Source organism: Musca autumnalis, unplaced genomic scaffold, assembly GCF_047663935.1.
Source record: "Musca autumnalis isolate F117 unplaced genomic scaffold, ASM4766393v1 scaffold_1, whole genome shotgun sequence".
NCBI classification, from domain to species: domain Eukaryota; kingdom Metazoa; phylum Arthropoda; class Insecta; order Diptera; family Muscidae; genus Musca; species Musca autumnalis.
In genome coordinates, this window is record NW_027411644.1 from 251,759,123 (window position 1) to 251,783,064 (window position 23,942).

Here is a 23,942-nt window from a genome sequence, read left to right on the forward strand (position 1 = left end):
CACCTACAAGAACTTACTTTACATCATTAGAAAGGTGATATTTTCTACTTTCATTGTCAGGTTTTGCTTTTGGTATACCCCATATAGAAGCTGAGATATTCGCTTTGGAGAAAAACGTTGTCTTTTTATCCACATAAGTTTTTTGCCCATTCCGACCCCTAAATATTATCCGACCATCACCAAAATCAATAGGCTTCTTCCCCTCCGGGACCCCCATCAACACCAAAAATTTCGTGACGATCCGATCAAAATTGCGACCTGTAGCGTGATTACAAGGTTTAGATGGACAGACGGACAGACGGACGGACGGACGGACGGACACACATAGCCAGATCGATTCAGCTCGTCGAGACATTCATTTTGATATATATAAGTATGGGTCTACGACTATTATTTCGACGCGTTACAAACTTTTTGGCCAAAACCAACTTATAATACCCTCCCCACATAGTGGTGTAGGGTATAAATACAATTTACTTTTCCGAAAAAAAGGGTACGTGTGTATACGGACTTACTTTCTCACATCCACAAAAACGAAAGGCGCGTAATTTCTATTCATTTTAATAGATTTTAGGTTAGGGTTTTTTAATCCGATAATATCGATAGACAAAACTATCTATCGATATGGTGTTTTTATAAAATAATTGATATTATCGATAGTTCCATCGATTTTTGTCAGCTCTACTTCACCCATATAAATACTATGTAAATTTTGATGGATTTTGGTACCCAATATTTACTACCTACCTCTGTCAAAAAAAAAATATACTCAATAAGGTAATTTTAAAAATTTATATTTCAATTCGATTAAATAACTCTGTAATAACAATTTTCAATACGAATTTATTACGAAATGTATAAAATTATTTCTACCTATAAACACATTTTTTCTTCATAAAAATACAGAACATATTTCCTTCGCAAATTTTTCATAACGTTTTCAATTTTCATTTCTTTTTTAAATTTCTGAATAAATCCTTTAACTGTTTTACATAAATTTATTACGATTCAAGAAATGATTTTTCGGCAATTCCGACTGTTCCTTTTCGGCATGTTCGTTAATACAGTCAACAATAGGACGTCCAGTTTCGACAGCTTCTGTAAGACCATTACGCACCGCTGATGAACTAATCGTTTTCAAATCACTGGCCATATCTAAAGCGGCAAAGACGCGGATCATGGCTGTGGTGAAACCACCGGCATAATCACCAAATTCACCACTTTGATAATCGTTGGGTAGCATATAATGATATTGAGGCCAATAGTTTTTGGTAATAAAGAAAACGCTATTCGAATCGGATGGTTTGAAACTCTTATCCAAAGCCCAAACAAAGTGGGCTGAGTTAATTAACCAACAGACATTCAAAACAATCATATAACGAAGTGAAAACGCCACAACAATGGAGGCGGTTAGAGAATCACCCCAATATTCTAGTGGGGAATTGACGGGCAGCAAAACGTGCAGAACAATGAACAAAAGCCAATAGAATCTGAAAAGAAATAAAGAGTAGAAAGTTTTATATATAATGTGAAAACAGAAAAAGGTAAATATATAAATACAATTAATTTCCATTGCAATAAAATCACGTTGAGATATTCGGAAATTATAACATGTAAAAATGTAGTAGCCGACAGAGATATACCCTCAGCCAAAATCTGGACTTATTGCACTTTTGTGCGGCAGGTCTAAGAAGGAGTGGTCCTAAACATATTGGAGCCTAAATTATGGGGACTCCAAAATGTCCAATACTATTGTAATCTTAGTCACAAAGACAATCCCTATCAATATATCAACACGATCTGAGAAGTGGATTTTAACCGGATTTAATCGCAAAAATGTTGAACTTTTGTAGAGGAGAAGACTTGGCCGCGTCCATCTTGTAACGCGATCAAAACTTCATTGATTTTGCTAGTTATCGTGCTTATAAGGCTTTTTAGTTATTCACTGTAGAATTTCCTAGAGCTTTGGGTGTGCCACTATGCCATAACGGACTACCTTCATTCTAAACGAACCACGAATAGTCCTCAATTGCACTTAAGCCTAGAGCTTGCAAACTATGGATAGTAAAACTATCGTTTTGATCGCTGTCGTAAAGCTTTGTCACGAACAGCTCTCAATCTTAACTGAACATTTTGAACTTTTGTAAGGTGCTTCTAGGAACTTGCAGTATGTATGGATATAGGATAGTCAATTCGTAAGCTACATACAAAAATATTTCAATAATTTTTACATATTTTCATTCGTGATGTAGTTTTTTCTTACTATACAGGAAAGCCACTATTTTTTTCAAAAATATGTAGGATTTTCATGAGATGAAAAATCAGTTTTCTATTTTTCCCTACATTCCCATTATTTGCTTTCATATTTCTTCTCTTGTTTGGTAAATGCTCTCAACTTTGTTCTCTTTTTCTTTTGAATGGTCTCATTGTCTCACCATCAAATTGACACTGTATCAACAAACCACAACACAACCCCCACCTTCGTCTCACCATCACATTAAGATTATCGGGTATGTTCTGAGACGCACTTCACCTCTCACTTCACTTCACCCACTTTTTGTGAATTTCTTAGGGACAAAGATCAATTAGGGTGTTTAAAAAGAAGAGTACCTCTTAGTCCGTAAATAAAATACTTGACAAGTAAGCGTAAATGGGGTGAACAAAATGTCACAAAGTGTCACAGAATATACCCGTATATCACTGTCCCTCGCGAGAACACACACAATCTCATTTGTGGTGAGTTTCAACGTTAATTTCACCACCGATCCTCGTCGTTATTTTCTAACAAGAAAGCAACCACTAAACAATTTTTGCCGAGATCGTACTGAATTCGTAACAAATCTCTGCACAAGTTTTCATTTCTCATTCCGTATTCGCATACAAAGCCTTTAATATTTTATGTGAAGCGTGTCACAGAATTCGGAACGTTTTGTCGAGGGAAATTCGAAAAGAACATTCGAGAAATTTTTTTAAAAATTCTGAGGGAAATTTGAATTTCGTAACAATCTCGTACAACACAGGAAGTATTCGAAAACTTGTAGAAAGTAGTAATATTTTCAGAGATTTGTTTCGAGATTCTGAAAAATTTCGGAACAAATTCTATCAGAAAATCGAAAACTATTCTGATGTTTGATTAGATATTCTGAATATTTTCTCCCAAAATTCTTAATGTTAATTCGGATATGATTCGAACTTATTATGTTAATTAATTTGGAACTTCAGTGCAATGAATTAACGCACACGATGTTTATCGGGAGAGGGAAAGATAATCTCGTGCGTGAAAACTTACTGAGAATCTGGAAGGAGAATTTCAGCAAACATTTGTTATCGAATATGGGATACGGAGGCATAAGTCTCCTACCCATCGTATATATAGTACTGTAGGTTGTATTGTGTGAACGGATAAAACCGATGGTCAATGGAATAATCGGTTTACACCAAATGTCGTTTTAGAACTGCGAAATCTAGAAATGCCAAATCTTCAATCTACGCCCAATCCTAGAGAAGGAAAGAAACTCTCCAAGAAAGAACCTCTCCAAGAATTTCAATACCAATGAGGTTTCAAACAAGGAAACAACCTGTTGTGTGGCCTATTTAACATCTTGCTGGATGATAAAAATAGTACATATAAAAAATGGCGTCGATAGGACCAAGTTTATGGTTACAACACGCAAGACGCACATTGCAAAATACAAATTTAAAGTAGTTAATGATATTATTTACCCCGCCACCAGACACTGATACTACTCGTACTTATGTATGGATCCGAAGCATGGGCACTTCCAGAAGCAAATGAGGCAGAATTTGGTGTGTTTGAGAGAAAAATTGTTTAAAAGATTTATGGACCAATATGCGCTGAAGTTCAATAGTGGCGATATGTTACAACGTATCGAAATACAATGATTGCGTTGCAGGGCCATGTAAACAGGATGGATAAAGATGCCCCCGCCAGAAAGGCATATGAATACGAGCTATTTGACGGTATACGCCTCAAGCAAATCCAAATCTTAGATGGAAAGGCCATATTGAAAATGATATAACAAAACACGGCATTTAAAACTGGAGAAGCAATGTAGAAGATCGGTCTGTTTGCATATGTATTCGTAGTTCGGCTTATGGACCAAAACGTTGTGTTTAGTATGTGACCCAATTATTTCATTGACCATAGGCTTCACCAGTTCCCAAAATATTCCGACCGCTACTTTGTAGGCAATAGGGAGCAAATTTATTTATGTTTTCGTAATCGTATCTTCTTTCTTGAGGATGGGGCATGCAATGTTCACGTTCACGATAGTACTAACTAGATGATACATACACCTTATCAGCATGTGGCCTCAGTACTTGAACAGCTCAGCTCTGGAACAATCGGTTCCCGATCGGACCATAAGAGGCATAAAACTCGATTTAACCCTGCTCGATAACTTTCGAACGGATCAACCGCTTTGGTCCTATATTTGGTTACCGTAAAACTTGTCTAATCCACTGTTTCGGGTATCTCCTCCAGAAAATTTCAAAAAAAAAATCGCTAAAATAGTGCGCCCGATAACTTTCGAAGACTGTTTTTTTAGGTTTTTTACGTTGCTATTCGATTGCCGGTTAAAACATTCAAATGACTGACATCTGTCCAAATTAAAGTAAAAGAATACAAAATGGGGATTACACTTCTAATGTATCACTTTTCAAAATTTCCACTGCATCCACCTTTTACGGATCCTAACATTTTAAATCCGGCTTTTAGGTGTTTTTTTTTTCTTTGTATTTTTTGTATATTTAACTGGGACGCGCATTCATGTATTTCAAAAAAACAATAATAGGATTAAAGTACCCGTGATTTCGCATAATTTGATATGTATATTAAATACACGCAGAAAAATATATGTTAGAAATATGTTTGGATCCAAAAAAATATTTGTTTGGGACTGATTGCAAAAAAATATATGTTTGGATCCAAACATAAATCAGTGTTTTGTCTTTTCTTAAAGAAATGGTGCTTTTTAGTAAATTAAATGTCCAATACATTTTATAATTGAATCAAAAAGGTGAATGGAAATATTTTATTGGACAAGGAAGAAATCGCATTTAATATTGGTAATTACACCAATACATGTTTCATATACATACATATTTATATATGTATATTTGAATGGATGTACCTATTTATTACATTATATAATCATTTGATTCTGCAAAATATGTTTGGGGCATATGTTAGAGAGGCCATTTTTGCTGGGAAAAAAGTTTCAATTAAATTCAATCGCAATTGAGCTTACTTCCTCCGTTCTCCATTTAATCCAAGCGCATCTGATTTTGCTTCATCATCCTAAAGGTTTCTTATGTTGCCTTCCCATCAGAAGTTCAGCTTTCGACATGGACTCCAACTCCACTCCATTAACAATTTCCGTCTCGTGAATTACCGCAAAAATGTTCGCAACATAAGTTATTATACCCTCAGCATTTATGCTAACGAGGGTATATACACTTTCATACGGGTAAAATGTGCTTCATCGAAATAATGGTTTTAGACCCCAAGTATGTTTGGACGAAATGTGTTTCAGACAATTTGGAGTGGATTGAGGAATGTCCGTCCGTCTGTCTGTCTGGCTGGCTGGAGCGCACGATAACTCTCGAACGGAAAAAGCGATTCGGTTCAAATTTTGGCTTTCGTAATATTTTACCCAAACTTAGTTTAAGTTCGAAGATGGGCTATATCGGTCCACTGCTTCCGGAACCTCCCCCACAAAAGTACGAAAATGTTCGGAAAATTTGTGCGCACGATAACTCTTGATGGGAGTAACGATTTGTTAAATACTTTGCCCATCGTGAAATGTGCACCAGACTTAGATAAGGTTTCAATATGGACTCAATCGGTCCACTCCTTCGGGTACTTCCCACACAAAATTTCGGAAAGTTCACTTTAGGACCTGCTCTCGAATCGTTTTGGTTTTTGTTGTAGCAACTTCTATTCACTGTCCTCTATACGGCAGTACAACTTTCATTAGGGGCAAGTCCATACTTCCTGAGAGAATAGCCTGAATGTTGCAAAAAAAACCTCTATGACCGTATGTAGTGGTTGGAGCGCAAGATAACTCTTGAACGGATCTGCCGACTCGATCCAAAATTTGGCCTTTGTAATATTTTGTCCAAACTTAGTTTAAGTTCGAAGATAAACCATATCAGTCCACTCCTTCAGGTACCTCCCCCCAAGAATTCAAAAATGTTCGGAAAAATTGTGCGCATGATAACTCTTGATGGTAGTGACCGATTTGGTCCATACTTTACACATCCCAATATATCTACCAAATATATATCAGGTTCGAATATGGACTCTATTTGTCCATTGCTTCGGGTACCTCCACACAAAATTTTAGATAAGTTCATTTTAAGAACTGCTCTGGAATCACTTTGATTTTTGTTGAAGCAACTTTCATTCGTTACCTCAATTACGAAGGTAAAAGTTTTTTCAGGGTCAAGTCCATACTTCTTGAGAAAACAGTCCGAACGGTGAAAAAATCCTCTATGGCACCACCTAGTGGCTGGAGAGCACGACAACTCTCGAACCAAATACTGAGTTGATCCACACTTTTCATATCGTAATATTTCTTGGGATATTAGATGAAATTCGAAGGTGATGCTTGTAGATCCACTCCTTCCGGTACCTCCCCCACAAAAATTCGAAAATATTAGCTAAAATAATACGCGTGATATCTCATAAACAGAGCTACCCGGTTAAGGGTCTGTGCGAGGATCCCTTGAAAAGTTTTACCTAGTGGTCCTGTTTACAGCGATATCATGTTTTTGGTAGGCATGTACATGCTTCCTGATATAATGGTCCAAAACCTGTGAATTATATGGAGACCGACTGAAACGACAGGTGGTCGCGATATCTTTCGAGGGGAATGACACCCAAATAAGACCCACTTTCAAAATGGAATATGTCGGTCAATTCTTTTTGGTACCTTCCCCGCAAAACTTTTTGAGCTTCTGTCCAAATCCATATTTTTGTCGGTTCTACGCACATAATTTTCAAAAGCCTTTTTTTGGGGAAAAAAGCTGTTTTTAATTCACACAGGCTGAGGGTATATCTCTGTCGGCAAAGCCGACTGATCCTTTTTACTTGTTTTTCTGTGTGTAAATTTCAATGTGTTTCACATTGATATTTACGCCCCCTTTCTCTCAGAAAGAGCCCACTGGTGCATGTGTTTGTTTTTTTTTTGTGGCTTTTGGGTTTGTATTTGTTTGCACCCAAACATATATTTGTTTGCAGGACCCAAACATATGTTATGTTTGAACTGCTTGCAAACAAATATATGTTTGCTGCAGAATATGTTTGGGACATATGTTACAGAGGCAATTTTTTTCTGTGAGTAGTTGTGAAGACCAAAAAACTCATTTTTCATGAATTTGTTTCAAAGAAACTACCAATATTTTTATAAATTTCTTTCATACGTCAAGAGCACATCTTATACTACTTTTGCATTATTTGTTGTTGAAAAATATTGCATACTTTTTTGGTAAATGTAAAAGCGTTTTGCGGTGCCAACGATAGCTCGAAAACGAATAAGCTGATCTACGTATATTTTTGTGGGCATTTTAAGAACCTAATAATCTTGAATAACCTAATAATCTTGCCAAAATCAAAATTTCGATTTTAACGAAAAAATTACCTTTTTTGCCCAACAATAGGGCAAAAATGTAAAAAAACTGTCTCGCTTAAAGGCAAGTTTTTTATGTATTTAATAAGCTCCCCAAATTATATACAGATCGCTCCATTCGTTTTCGAGCTATCGTTGACACCGACTTCAAAAATGCCATTTTGAGAAAAACGCGCTTTACGAGGGCGGATCGGAAACTTCTTAGCCTATCAATGAAAGAGAATAGTTAGTTTTTAAAAAATATTTTCATTTTTCAATATAATCTCCTGAAATGTCAATACACTTAGTGCAACGCTTTTCTAGCAATTCTATCCCTTGATTAAAATAGTTTTCCTCCGTGGTGCAATGGTATGCACACCCGCCTTGCACACATAGGGTCGTGCGTTCGATTCCCAGGCCAGGCAACATCAAAACACTTTTCAACGGTGGCAAAATACCCCTCAGTAATGTTGGCGACATTTCCTGAGTATTTCAGCCATGTAAAACTTCTCTACAAAAGTGGTGTCTTAGACACGCCGTTCGGACTCGGCGATAAACTGTAGGTCCCTTATCATTGAGCTAATATGAATCGGGGTGCACTCATTGATATGAGAGAAGCCTCCCTTGTCCCTTATGGGATGTTTGTGGAACAATTATTATTAAGGTCTTCAAAATAGTGGTTTACAACTGTAATTGCATCTTCATTTGAGGTAAAACGCTTGCCAGCAAGGATTTTTTTTTTGGTTTGGGAACAAGTAAAAGTCACTGGGATCTAAATCAGGAGAATAAGGTGGGTGGTCAAGCAACTCGTACTTTAATTCGTTGATTTTAGCCATTGTTAAAACACTCTTGTGCGCTGGTGCGTTGTCTTGATGAAAAATTATTTTTTTGTGTTGTAAGCCAGGACGTTTTTCTCGAATTTGTACATTTAATTGATCCAAAAGGTTGCAATAGTACTCCGAATTTATTGTTTTACCCTTTTGCAGATAGCACTGGTCAACACGACTTTTGTTTCAACCGAAGTTTTTGTTGTTTCTAAATGAAATCGGTGAGTTATTTTCAAATCCGGTCTCGGTTTTTCTCCATCACCTCTTGTTCTTGAGATATAGCTCAAAATCGGTTTTTACGATTTTTACCCAGAATTTCGTTGTTTCCGGATACAAACAAATATTTTTTGTGGGTTTTTCGACACTAATATATTAGGGAGATGTTGTGCGTTCGATAAAAACAGTTTTTGAAATTATTATAGTGAATTTATATCAAAAAATATAGAAAACATACGACGGACCTTGTAAAAATTACATATTTTGAGTACTTTAAGCTGTGATTACGTCATAGGGGGAAGTTATAGGATCTTCATATGGCATATCGGATATGCTTAGGGTGATGCTTATGAATTTCTTGTCCCGATAAACCTTTTTTATGTAAATATTTAATGACAGCACGCATTTCTAATTTTTCCATTGTAAAAAAATTGCGGATGCGTCTTTTTTGAACACCTGTTTCTATATGAAGGAGTTGCCAGATCGAAACAAAATTTAACATGTGTTCATAACAGAGATGGAAGTTTCCAAAACACTTTACTTTTTTCTGTTTATACCGCGCTTTTTGTGCTAGGCTAAGAAGTTTCCGAACTGCCCTCGTAAGTAGCCCAACTACTCACAAAACACAACGGGTCCTTCAATTTGAACGTCTACATCTCAGATAATTTTGTTCCTATCGTCCTATATTTCAATCAATTTTGACCCCTTAAAGTACGGTTAACCCCTTAAAACTAAACAGTAATATTATTTGAAATTACCTCTTCTGGAACATGACAATCTTATCCTCTTCCAAATCTTTCATATCCACCTTATTCAGCAGGTCTTCTTGTTCACTGCTATAACTTAAGAGTTGAGTGTAGACATGAGCTGACATAAAGTTCTTATTACTATAGAAGGGATCTTCAGGTTTACGGAAGTATTGATGATGCAAACGATGAGCACGTACCCAATTGTAAATTGAACCCTGTAGAATATAAAAACGTTAAAAAACAATAATGTTTCTTGTCTAGTGGACTTACCTGACCGGCAATAGTTTGACACAACATTAGGAAAATTTTCAATCCATTAGTTGCCTTATAGGTGCCATGGGCCCAAAGTCTGTGTGCACCAGCTGTCGCCCCCAAAATACCCAATACTGTTAATGTCAAAGCTAAGAAGCAAAAAATGCATATTTATTAGCAATTATAAAATGCTTACAATGTCGTCTAATGGAAATGACTTTGAGCGAACAAAGTCAATGTAAAACATGTTAATATGGCTACGATATTGTAATATGGAAAACCTGTACTTACTGAATACAATTGTCAACCACGAGGCATCGGTCAACATTACGAAAATACCATAAAGACCCAAAATATGCAAATGTATGAAAAATAATACCGAAGGCCAACTAGCCTCACGTTTAGAAGACTTTTTCTCAACTTCTGGCGTTGCAGCATTTTTGGATTGCTCGGTTTCCATTTTGTTTTCTAAAAATATATAAACAATAAATACCTAATTTCATCATTAGAATTTTAAAATATTCATTATATAATGAAGGCTTATATAAAATATACAATTTTTGTTTTTAGTTCTTTTCCAATACTCATTTGCATTTAATTAACAACAACAACATGCTTTCCTGCGTCATAAATACATTCTTTTCGTTTTCCAATACGCAAATGAATTTAATTAAGAGCAAGAATAAATATTCTACCTTGAAATTATTGTAAATCGTGGATTCCAATTTGATTGGAATAATAAAAATATACAAAGGTGGTACAAAGGTTAGCTATAGAACATTAAAAAAATGCAACGGTGGCAAACACCCCCTAAAGCGCTCGGCACATACGGTGCGTTGCGTTACAACAACCACATGAACAAAGTATAAGTGAAGCCAAGTTTTTTGAAAAACAACAATATGGCTGACGCATTAAAGTTAAACATAATTTAACTGTTTTGAGACAACGCGTGTCCCAACGTGTCACTAAACGGACCGTATGTGCCGAGGGTTTAATGGCCCCGGCACATACGGTACGTTGTGCGTTGCGTCACGCGTTGAAAACAACAACCACATGAAAAAATGTAAGTGATGCCAAGTTTGTTCTTGAAGTTTTCATGTGGTTGTTGTAACGCGGCCTTTATGGCCCCGGCACATACGTTGTGCGACGCGTTGCGCGTTGAAAACAACAACCACATGAAACATTTTTAAGTGATGCCAAGTTTTTTCTTGAAGTTTTCATGTGGTTGTTGTAACGCAAAGCGCCGTGCAGCGGCCTTAAAGGGCCAAATACATACGGTCCGTTGTGTGACGAGTTGCGCGTTGAAAACAACAACCACATTAAAAATGTGTAAGTAAGTTTTCATGTGGTTGTTGTAACGCGACACTCAACGCACCGTATGTGCCGAGGCCTTAAGAGTGTGATGTTTGGCCCAGCAAACCAAATGTCGGATGTGCGACACATCTCAACAATTTCAGAAGCAAAATCTTTCAAATCTCGTTCCGATTTCTATTCCATTTTTCGTAGGGGAATTCGCTCAGATTTCGGAGAGAATGTCGTAAGTAAATTTCCATTCGAATATACCAACGTTTTTCTTCCAATTTCGGTACGAATTCGGATCGCTATGTCGGAAACAAATTTCCCTTCGCACAACAACCGCCTTTTGTATACACTGCCGCTCACTTGAATAGAACCCCCCTGCAAAATTTGTTTTTAACCTCCATTTTTTCCGAATTACACAAGATATGAAGTTTTTAAGGTTTATTATATTTTCCTTCATGTGTTTGGAGTAAACTTAGTCATTCATTTGCATTCAAATCCAATTTGTATAAGAATTATGCAAGGAAAACAAAATAAAGTCAAAAATTGAATTAAAAAAATTTGGCTCATTTGAATAGAACCCCCCTTTAAATGTTGTGAATACAGAAAGATTGTATGAGAATATCGATGCATATTTACTCTATATTGAAAACGAAGTCCTTTCAGTAATATTCAGTAAAAGTATATCCCTCCTGATTAAGGATACACCCGTATATCCTGCTTTGGCAAGGATTTTTTACATAATCAGGTGTAATGCCCAACAAAGCTTGTTTTTTTCATTCAACAAGTTTATTTTTGGAAGCGTACTGTCTCCTTTAGTCGTATATTTTAAGCATACGTCATTCCCATACATTTTAGAGAATATTTACCACTGTAGAATATGGCGGCACCTCCAGGATATCAGCATTTCTTTTCAAAAATTTAGGTTTTGATGACTCGAAGTGTACAAAAGTTTATAAAATCGTGATGAATTTTCCACTCGGGATATCCGAAAATGCTTCTCACTATTGGAAATGCCTGTTTTAGAACTCCTTTGCTAATTGTCGTGCGCATTTAGGGTGAAAGAAATTGACGCCCAAGTCCTTCATAATTAGTAAGGACTCTCCTCATTAAGTAAACATCTGCATAACTATATAACTATTTTTTTCGCGTCTATTGAATGGAAGACCATCTTCTAAATTGTTTCCGTAGCGATGAATGTGCTTTTATGGTGCTGGAACGCATTACTAATTATAAAGGACATGGGCGTCAATTTACTTCACCCTAAAAGCGCACGACAACTTATGAAGAAGTTCTGAAACAGACATATCCAGTAGTGAGTAACATTTTTGGATATCCCGAGTGGAAATTTCATCACGATTTTATAAACTTTTGTACACTTCGAGTCATCAAAACTTAAATTTTTGAAAAGAAATGCGGAAATCCTGTTGGGGCCGCCATATTTTACAGTGGTAAATAGTCTCTAAAATGTATGGGAATGACGTATGCGTAAAATATACGACTAAAGGAGACAGTACGCTTCCAAAAATAAACTTGTTGAATGAAAAAAGCAAGCTTTGTTGGCCATTACACCTGATTATGTAAAGAATCCTTGCCAAAGCAGGATATACGGGTGTATCCTTAATCAGGAGGGATATACTTTTACTGAATATTACTGAAAGGACTTCGTTTTCAATATAGAGTAAATATGCATCGATATTCTCATACAATCTTTCTGTATTCACAACATTTAAAGGGGGGTTCTATTCAAATGAGCCAAATTTTTTAGTTCAATTTTTGACTTTATTTTGTTTTCCTTGCATAATTCTTATACAAATTGGATTTGAATGCAAATGAATGACTAAGTTTACTCCAAACACATGAAGCAAAATATAATAAACCTTAAAAACTTCATATCTTGTACAATTCGAAAAAAATGAAGGTTGAAAAAAATTTTGAAGGGGGGTTCTATTCAAGTGAGCGGGAGTGTATACACTGACTGTCACTGAAAATGATGCAAACTGAAATAAAAAATCTAAACATTGAGTTGGGATTTTTTAACGATTCGAAAAATAATTATGTGCAATTTTTGTAATCAGAATGGTAGAATAACTGGTTTCCTATCGTTTTCAGTAGTTTTTCATTGATTCCGACAGAAAGCATGGTAGTTAGTGTCTCTTTGTAGGCAATTTGGCTTGAAATTCCTAGTTTTTGAAGTTATTTTCCAAAATGACTATGAAAAATCATTAAGGGTGATGTCCGAGTACGAGTAATGATATACGGAAAGTCCTGTATTAGCCATGCTTGCCCTATATTATACTAGTCTCTAACGGCATAAAGGAAAAATCAGGATATAGAACAAATATTTTGGCACGGTTCTCTGAAAATAGTTTTTAGAAACATTATTAACAATGCACTATGGTCCCAAATCCAAATTTTCTGGCCAAAACTATTTCAAAGTCCATTTAGTATTGAAATTAATTATTATTTATAATAAATGTGTACAAACAGCAATTCTTACGTTTTATAGACCAAAAACTGCCAAAATTTGTTGCACAGGGTAGTCCCGTTGTGTGGGGTCTAAATCAAAACATTGACTCATGTTAATAATTTTTGGTACGAAGGATTCATATCTTCCAAGAGGTCAAAATACCAAATTTCAGCCGAATCGGTCATAAAGCGTCGTTAAAATCCAAAAAATATCTAAAATCGGACGGTACTTTTATGTGGGGGCTATGACAAAAAATGGACCTATTTTCAAAAAATTATACATACTTGTTTTGTACACTCTGAAACCCTTAAATATGAATTTTAAGGAAAATCGGTTGATGGATGCTGGTATTGCTGTTCTATTTCAATTGGATACTACGTACAATCACAACAAGTATTTACAAAAAATTCTCTCATCTTGAAATAGAAAAATTCACTTTATTTTAACTGTGGCAAATTTGAGCAAGAATTTATTTCTCAATTTATTAGTTCAGTCCCCCAGCTATCTTGCGAAATCAATTTGGAGGTGGACAAACTTGGACATTTTTTTAAAAGTTTAAGAATATTTAAAAAGTATTTGTAAAAAATAATTTTTAATATATATTAAAACATTCATTTTATTACGCTAATTTTAAAAATTTCATCGTTCTTTTTGTAAATGTTATGAAAGTACTCATTAACAGGTTCCCCATTCATAATAACTTTAGTCGCACTTCTGTATGCAGCGACGCAATACAACAAAGATTGTATATTTTACAGCACAAAGTCTGTTTTATTATACCCTATACCACAATGTGGAAAAGGGTATTATAAGTTTGTTTTGGTAAAAATTCATGTAACACCGCGAAGTATTCGTCGGAGACTCCCAATGTGGTATATCAATCTTCATATCTCGGCGAGATAAAGCGATTTTGAGATGTGTGTCCGTCCGTCCGTCCGTCCGTGTGTCCGTCTGTCCATTATAAATTGTAATCAAACTCCATGCCGCAATTATGGACCAATTGTCACGAAATTTGGTATGGAGGTCGGTTTCACATCAGAATAGATCGCTATTTTAATTGGTGATGATCATGAAATATTTAGCGGGTGAAATGGACCAAAAACATAATTTTTCTCCGATTTTGTAGCTGCTCTGTAGGTCGCAATAATAGTCCGATCGCCTTGAAATTTTAAATAAGGTAAGAGTATATGACAAGGAAGAAGCATGTAATTTTAGATGGCGATCGGATAATATTTAGAGGGTTAAATGGACCAAAACTTTTGTGTGAAAATTGTGAAAATTTTTAATATACAGCTTATATCTTAATTTCTGGAAGTGACATTCCGGACAAGTGAGATATACTTGAAAGTGGAACGCCTGACCTTTCAATTGCTGCCAATTATGTTGGTGTGCATGATCAAATAACAGAGTTACAGCCTAATATATTCCGTTATTTGTTTGTAGTGTAATAATAAACTCGCTAGAAGTCGCAATTATTCATCAATAGTCACGAAATTTTGCACCGGGTAAGAGTATAGGTCGAAAAAGATGCCTACAATTTTGAATGATGATCTGATATTCTTTAGAGGGTGAAATGGACCATTACTTTTGTATGAAAAATATAAAAATTTTATTTTTGGTCGATATTTCAATTCCTTGAGGACATATATATTTCGCAAAGTAGCCTACATGTGAAAAAAAACTACTGACCTTTCCTCTGATGTAAATTGCAATAAAGTGTTTGCTAGATAACGGGCCTACTGCCTAATATATACTCGTGATGGGTTCTGTGTAGAACACCACATTTTTATCCCATGCTACATATTGTCTCTCCAAAAGTTTATGTAACACCACGAAATATTCGTCCTAGACCCCTTATTTGGTATGCCAAAATTCATATCTCGACGAGATAAAGCGATTTAGCGATGTGTGTCCGTCCATTAAAAATTGTAAACAAGCTTAAGGCCGCAATTATGGACCGATTGTAACGAATTTTTTTAGGAGGTTTGGGTTCGGGCCAGAATAGAAATGATTAGTTTTTGGTGATGATCGTGAAATGTTCAGTGGATGAAATGGACCAAAAACAAAATTTTAACCAATTTTATAGCGGCTCTGTAGGTCAAAATAATGACCCGCAAACTTTTAAACAATGTTTGAGTTTATGATGAAGAAGAAGCGTACAAACCAACGTGAAGATCAGATAATATTTAGCGGGTTAAATGGACTGAAACTTTTGTGTGAAATTGGTAAAAATTTCAATAATGTAGTGGTTAAACAACGGAAGTAGTAGTACTACATAAGTGCGTTTCATTACATTTTAGTTTGTGTGAACTAAATTTTCCTTTCCTGCTACAAAAATGTCTTTGTCATCCTAGATAACTTTTTGGTTTTGGTCATAATTATTATACATTACATCTCTGATATTTGATAATTAAATTTTCACAATCATTGAAAAGAAGTTCCGTGGAGAGCGATTGTCCAGGGATAGTGGTATAGGGTATCCCATGGTCGGCTCCGTCAGACTATAGTCTTTTCTTACTTGTTTTTATATAAAAAAGTGTCAACTTTGGTACTGCGTCAATCAACGTTACTAACGTTATTTACAAAAACTAATTATTTTCAGATGACTTGATGTGTTTTTTATTATTCTGTGCAAAGAAAAATAAAATTTCGAAACTTCAAAAATAGGGTTTTGGCCAAAAATTTCCTGATTGAAACCTATGTGCAATGTCGTGTTCATGTTTGCTTTTATAAAAACAAAAATTTCCACACCCATAGTTGCCATTCAATCCAAACAATACTACTCCCTTCAACGAGTTTCATAGAATCACCACAGTTCTTTTTTTCGTTGCGAGTTTTTTAAGTTATGTCGTATTTTTGCGGGCATTGTGTGGTATAAAATGCATAGTTCAGATGAAAATCAGCATATCTGGCGTAAAATCTATATTTTACTTGTGGAAGAAGCCAACGCAGACCTGAGTTTAAATAAATCGACAGTCGTTATCAAAACGCTTCGTAAGAAGTATTATTGTTTGGGCTTGAATGCAATCAATGGGTGTTGAAATTTTTGTTTTTATAAAAGCAAACAGGATCGCGACTTTGCTAACAATGTTTCTGAAAACTATTTATAAAGAAAAGTGCAAACAATTTTTAGGGTGACGTAGGGGATGGAAGGTGCCAAGCAACGGTTCTTACCGGTTTTTACATGGCAAAGCCCAGGATTTATCTTGGTCCCTCTTTCATCCCAAGTGGACACTGACCTCCCCGTGGTGTCACCTGGGGAACTGCCTTTAACACCCGTTAAAGGTAGTGAGCTAACATGTGCCGCGCGTTCACCCAGAAGAACGTTAAAAACTTGGGTTTGGGCGTCGGGTTAGTAACTCTCCCCTAGAAAAAGCAGCCTACTATGAAAAAAAGAAAAACAAACCCCTCAAACGTTTTAAGGACCATGATCTGCAAATCTGCACCTGGAATGTTCGCACTCTTTATAGAGAAGGTGCAGTCATCGCATTGGCAGTAGAGTTGTGCCAAAGGAACTATATGGAACTATCTCGTTCACTTCGCAGTTCCAATGGCCCACATTTTTTCTTTGAACAAACTGCGTGTACTTAATATTACACGTTATATTTTATGATGTTACTCATACGTTCTGGAACTAGTACAAGGAACTAGGAACTAGATTACCCAACTCTAATTGGCAGACGTACTTGAAAAGTACAAGGCCGACATTACTGCCACACAGGAAATACGATGGATTGGGAAAGGCGTCACAACAACACCTAAAGGTGACGCACTGTATTATAGCTGCCATGACGTAAAGCATGAGTTTGGTTGTGGATTCGTAGTTAGTCGGAGACTAAAACATCTGGTATCCAGCTTCACCCCAGTGAATGAAAGACTTGCTGTAATTCGAATAAAATCTAAATTCTTCAGCATCAGTTTTATTTGCGATCATGCTCCCACTGAAGAAAAGGACGAACAGACCAAAGATATATTTTACGAGCGCTTAGAAGAAACATGTGACCGTTGCCCTGCCCATGACAATAAAATCATTCTAGGCGATTTTAATGCCAAAATTGGAAAGGAGAATATCTTTGGCCCAACTGTCGGGAAATTCAGTCTCCACAGTGAAACATCTGACAATGGTATGAGGCTGATAGACTTTGCAGCTGCAAAAAACATGGTAGTTAGCAGTACCAGATTTAATCATCTCGATATTCATAAGGGCACCTGGCTGTCTCCAGATCAGAAAACAAGAAATCAAATTGATCATGTTGTGATAGATGGAAGACATTCATCGAGCGTGTTGGATGTACGATCGTTCTGAGGCGCAAACATTGATTCGGACCACTACCTCGTTGCAGCAAAGGTACGCACCCGATTAAACGTAGCAAACAAAGTACGAACAGACACAACACGAAAGTTAGACATCGGTAAGCTGCAATCACAACAGATAGCCACAGCATATTCCACTCAACTAGCCCAATTGCTTAATCAAATCACTCCTCATCCCGATAACATATCAGCGCAATGGCAAAGCATTGCCCACTCCAAGCAAACAGCCGCAAAATCCATGCTTGGATACCAGAGACCTCCACCAAGGAATCCATGGTATGATCAGGAGTGTCGTGCTGCCACCGAAGAGAAAAATGCGGCATATAGGGCTACTTTACAATCCGTAGCAACGCGTAGCGCTCGAGAGAGATACAGGGAGAAAAGGAGAGAGGAGAAACGTCTTTTCCGCAGGAAAAAGAGAGAGATGGAAAAGCGGGAGTGTGAAAAAATCGAGATGTACAGGAGCCAGAATGAAGTCCGAAAATTCTACCAAAGAGTCAACCATCAAACTGATGGCTTTGGTACAGGCACATCCTCCTGTAGAGACCAGCAAGATAATTTGGTAACTGATACAGATAGTGTACTCAGGATATGGAAAGAACATTTTTCAAATCTGTTGGTATCCAATAGCAGCGAAGACGACGAAGATACCACATTCCCAATCCCAGAAGATGGTATTGAATGTATACCGCCCAGCCAAGATGAGGTATGGACAGCAATAAATCGGCTGAAGAATAATAAGGCAGCAGGGGCCGATGGCTTACCAGCCGAGCTGTTCAAAACTGGAGGCGACACGCTGATAAGGAGTATTCCTCAGCTAGTTAGCACCATCTGGCAGGAAGAACGAGTACCCGACGATTGGAACCTGAGTATCCTGTGCCCCGTCCAAAAGAAGGGAGATAAGACTGTATGCTCTAACTATAGGGGCATAATTCTACTCCTATATACCTATTGCCTACAAGATCGTGTCAGGGATATTGTGCGAACGACTAAAGCCTATGGTCAACGAGATAATAGGACCATACCAATGCGCCTTTAGACCTGGCAAGTCCACCATTGACCAGATATTTACCCTGCGGCAAATCCTGGAGAAGACCCAAGAGATGCAGATCGACACCTACCACCTTTTTGTCGATTATAAAGCAGCCTTCGACAGCCCGCTGCGTTCAAAGGTATTCCAAGCCATGTCTGAATTTGGTATCCCCGCAAAGCTCATCCGGCTTTGCAAAATGACTTTAACTGACACGAGGTCCTCAGTTAAAATAGGAAAGAACCTCTCCAAAGAGTTTGGTACCAAAAGAGGTTTCAGACAAGGAGACGGCCTTTCGTGTGATCTCTTCAACATCCTGCTAGAAAAGGTTATACGAGAGGCAAACGTCAAAAGAAGTGGCACAATCTGCACCAATAGTCACATGTTACTTGCTTATGCTGATGATATAGACATCATGGGCCGATCAGTAAAAGAAGTAACTGAAACCTTTATAAAGGTCGAGCATCTGCTAAAGTGGGTCTGGCGGTAAACGGTGAGAAGACCAAGTTGATGGTGTCGACGCGCAATGCGTCCATTGAGCTCGGACCGACTGTGGAAGTTCGTTCCTATAATATTGAGGTAGCAAAAGACTTCGTCTACCTCGGCACCTCCGTAAACACAACAAACGACATCAGTTGTGAAATAAGAAGAAGAATTGTATTGGCCAACAGATGCTACTTTGGTTTAAGTAAGCAGTTTAAAAACAAAGCCACATCTCGTCAAACAAAAATAACGCTCTACAAAACACTGATACTACCCGTGCTGATGTATGGCTCCGAAGCCTGGGTACTTGCGCAACCAGACAAGACAGTGCTTGGCGTGTTTGAGAGAAAAATTCTTCGAAAGATCTACGGACCAATCGGTGAATATCGACGTCGCATGAACCACTAGCTGTATATGGTAAATTTCAAATTTCCTTTTCAATACCATTGACAAAAAAAATTAAAATTTTTTTGCGAGCACATCCGCGATTTTTGGGACTTATGTTAAGAAAAAAATTGTGGTTTCAAATATGTTCGCGTTCACAAAATTGGATGCTGCACCCAAAAGTTATATGGGGTTTTATTCCCCTATAAAGAAAAAATATTTAAAAATTCCCTTTGGGTTTTAATAAGAAAATATATGTATAAATCGCTAACAGAATGTTATATCTATCCGCTGATGTTAAAATATTTCTAAATTTGTTTTTATTTTCGCCGAAAATCAACAAACAATGAAAAAATCTTAGAGTAAATTTAATTTATTCTAACTCAGAGTTCATATAAATCTCAAAAAAATAAATTTAAAATTTCTACAGCATCTAGACAACGCATAGAAATATGTGAGACCAAAATTCTAAAGATTGGTTCATAAGATGCATATTACAGCAACAACAAAAGACAAAAACTTATTGTGGAAATATTATTTCAAAAATATATTTTTTGGTTTAATACGAAAAATTGAAGAAACATTTTTAGGAGTTATTCTACTATTTCGCTAAATGTCCATACAAAACCTTAAAGATTTTGCTAAAACTTCTTCGAGAAAAATAGTTTGCCATCGTGAAAGTATATTTGCTTAGAATGATAAGCAATAGAGTTTAGAAGTACAGAGTAATATTGAAATCACAATCAAAGAAAAAACACAAAAGTTAAAAAGCGTGTAATTCGCGAATCCGTTTAAATCAGTTGAGGTCATGTGCTTTTCGGATACAGGTAGTCCATGTCTATCAATATGCATGGATTTTCCCATGTTTCATTCAGCGACCAAAGTGTGCCATCAATTACATCTTACTATTCAAAAAACCTTCAAGTGGGCAAAAATTACGCGATGTGCATATGATTATAAGGTGCATCCGATTTCAATGGCCGCCTATTAAAAATACGTCAATATAAATGATTTTAGACAGATTCGTCAAGAACTGCGGATGTGCCACCACATCCTATTTTGGGATAAATAGGGATATTACTCCCGAACCTTTGTAATTTGTGACACCTCTTTTTGGCAAATATTATAATCGCGTATAAAGGATTACATTTATGTAAAAATAATCAAAGAAAATCGCGGTTCAATTCGCGGAATTGTCAAAATATATTTTTGCAAATTTTCCTACTTTCAAGGTATTTATATCCGGCGTTTTAGTGAATGGATTCGAACGCGGAAGAGCTTATTAGATCCGGCACGTAAAAAAACTAAAATCACGCGGGGTTCAGGGGTACCTGTACGACAGCTGTACATTTTAAAGCCAAAAAATAGGTTTTTTTTTCAGAAAATTTACGCACGAAATTTTGGCCTTTGGACTCCTATTACTAGGAGGCTGTACGGAGCACACTCATGAGATATACATCGAACGACGTGGAATCGCGAGTTCTACAATCCTGTAACTAGTTTGAAAATATTATCCAGTTGCACCATCTAATTATAAGAAAAATTCGAAAAACACTGAAATCAAAACTTCAAAATGTCAGCATCGATTTTAGTGGGATGTAGTGTATATATCGAAAAGTCATGCACTAGAACCATGTTTCCCAAGGGGTATTCTTTAGTTCTTTCTTTGAGCACAGGTTTGAATTTTGTGTGGTTTGGCCAGAAATCAAGAAAGAACACAAAAAAACTTGTTTACTTCAACACATTTTTCCCATTTTTTTTATCTTACCACCAACGCAGCTTCCACGAAAATTATTTGTTATTATCCATATTATGAGATCTTGGCTAAAACACTTCAATTAATATAAATGTACCCATGTTTTATAAAATATATTAACAGTTCGCGACTTATTAAATGGTGAACCTCAACTTCAACGATTGTAAAACTTATTTGAATATTACCATATGCTATACAACGACATCAATATTGTCAAACGTATCGAGATGCAGCGATTGCGTTGGCTAGGCCATATCATAACAATGAACGATGATGAACCCGCTAAAAAGTCGTATAAATACGGACCGCTTGGCGGTGCACGCAGAATTGGCAGGCCAAGGAATAGATGGCGCAAACAAGTGGATGATGAGATGAAAAGGCGCGGTATTCCAGAGTGCGAAGCAACAAATAGAGAGGAATGGAGATCTCTTCTTAGTTCGGCCTATGGAACAAATGTTCTGTAATGGGCCAGCTAAGTAAATAAGCAAACAATTTTGTTCCATGCCCTGATTTTTACCTCTATCAGGGCAACACCGTTAAAGACAATTAGAAAAACATAGTTATTGTAAGTAATGCGTAGGGGGTTCAAAAGTCGGTGAAGTCGAATGTCATTTTGTTTTGTCAACATTTCCATATGTGTTATGTATGTACATATGTACGTGTGTAATGTCCAATATTGAAAGTGATGTGAATAAATGTATTTGAGTAATCGGTAGAATTCAAATACTTTATGCAGTATATTTTTATAAGTCTATCTAATCATTCCAGGAATTAGGACCCACACACAGGTGGTCTCTCGTCGCAGTCTATACGAAATTTTTTGTAATGCGAAACGTACGAAAGACGAAATAAAAAAAACGTTTCGTTTTTATTGATATGAATGATTTTGAAATTAAATTCAAAATTTTCGTTTCTGAATTTAAAAAAAAAGATGGGAAAAATCCAATAGACGCGATGCTCGATTTTCTCAGACATATAAAAAATTGGCTAGATTGTTCCATCACAATCGTTAATAAATCCACAATAAAGAGGTCGTAAGGAAATGGAATTTGATGAATGCTCACACAAAACTAAAACAAAGAGATATCACTCCTCTCTCTACTGAGTTATGCCACTCAAGTTGGTCTACGTACTGCTGATCACCTAGAAGCGTCAACAATTTTTAAAAGTGTAAGTGTATCCGAAGCTAGGAAATGTACCTCAAATTTAACGTCACAAGATAGGGTAACACAAATGAGCCCAGAAGCAGCACTCATAGCTATGATTGATGCAAAGTTAACACGAAGCCAATATGATATAATTAGAAAATCAGCTCCGGAAAAAATGTCCTTCGTATACTTCTTTGCAGCAAGCCAAAAAACTATGTTACCCTGAGGCAATATCAATGTCCGAAACATTCCCCAAAATAAACCTACAGGAGCTCCTTAATCGCACTGTTGAGGGATTGATTCTCCTTCAAGTAGATGTTATATCCACCTTAACGGATGAAGAACTTTCGGAGAAAATTCTATACACCAAATGGGGCTATGATGTTAGTTCTGGGCATAGCTCATATAAACAAGCATTTCATGGCCATGAATGCAGTGATGCATCTGTATTCATAACATCCATAGGTCCTATTAGACTAGTGTGCCAAAATAAGATTATTTGGCAAAACCCTCGCCCATCTTCCACAAGATTCTGTAGACCACTTAAAATCAAATTAATTAAAGAATCTGCATCTGTTTCCAGAGACGAAAAAATTAGAGTTAAAATGAAATCACTCCCCTCGAAAAAGCTATGGTTAATATAGCATTCGATACTTATCCTATATAGGTATCGCAGGATATTAAAAACGTGAACGTGCATAAAAGGAATGGCGCTTTTGCAATACAAAGTTTTTTTTAAATATTTAAAAAAAATTCATTTATTTTTCAGCTAAACATTTTCGGAAACAATTAGTGAACTTTCAGGTATTATACAGCTTATCAAAGTCAAAACTTAACAATATTCTTCCAAGATTCTTCCATTAACAAACAAGTCAGATAATAAACGAATACTTCTATGCTCATTGATTCATCCTTTCACACACATTTATCACATACCCAATATCTGTTTAGGCAGGAACTTATTTTTCTTGAATATATCCAAAAATCCTTTCTTGGGGCACGAGCTACAATCGACTTGACACCACACGCTTCCGTTAACAACTAATCTCAATTAAATTATTTTCCATTCAGGTACTAAAGTCAAAATCGAATCGAAATGCATTAATTTAAAGACAAAAAAACGAAGAATAAATTTAACTAAGTGCTGTCTAGTGATTTACATTAAATGGAATCCACTTGACAATAAAGTGTCAAAGACCATTAACAAAATTTACATTAAAAAAGAAAAAAAAAATTGGAATGTATTTTACTGAAATAATGTTTTTAATTATCAAACAAATATTCACACCAGCTCGAATTTTTTATCAATGAATAAAGTTTCGTTATAGTTTTACTTTTTGCTATAATTGTTATGCGAGGTTCATCTATTCTCTGCAACTGAAA

The 23,942-nt window shown here is 36.3% G+C and overlaps 1 protein-coding gene across 2 annotated transcripts; it reads right to left on the reverse strand.

Annotated features, from left to right (window-relative positions):
* Positions 1-778: 778 nt before the first annotated feature.
* On the reverse strand, positions 779-23,725 carry LOC141389343 (acyl-CoA Delta-9 desaturase). 2 transcript variants are annotated; one of them, XM_073960708.1, is made up of 5 exons: positions 23,496-23,725; positions 9,967-10,143; positions 9,694-9,824; positions 9,433-9,638; positions 779-1,490 (listed from the first exon to the last, which is right to left on the reverse strand). In XM_073960708.1, the coding sequence occupies exons 2-5, from the start codon at positions 10,133-10,135 to the stop codon at positions 989-991; spliced, it is 1,008 nt and encodes a 335-aa protein (XP_073816809.1). In that variant the 5' UTR covers positions 10,136-10,143; positions 23,496-23,725; the 3' UTR covers positions 779-988. The 2 variants fall into 2 exon arrangements, with proteins under 2 accessions (XP_073816809.1, XP_073816810.1); XM_073960709.1 differs by having other exon boundaries at positions 9,967-10,168; positions 23,496-23,641.
* Positions 23,726-23,942: the final 217 nt, after the last annotated feature.

Bases quoted from the DNA above. Each gene is read 5' to 3' on its own strand.
- LOC141389343 (XM_073960708.1), bottom strand. From the start codon at position 10,135: ATGGAAACCGAGCAATCCAAAAATGCTGCAACGCCAGAAGTTGAGAAA. The intron at 9,825-9,966 runs GTAAGTACAGGT...TTTGCTTCTTAG, and splicing joins GTGGTTGACAATTGTATTCA to CTTTGACATTAACAGTATTG. The intron at 9,639-9,693 runs GTAAGTCCACTA...TATATTCTACAG, and splicing joins GTCAAACTATTGCCGGTCAG to GGTTCAATTTACAATTGGGT.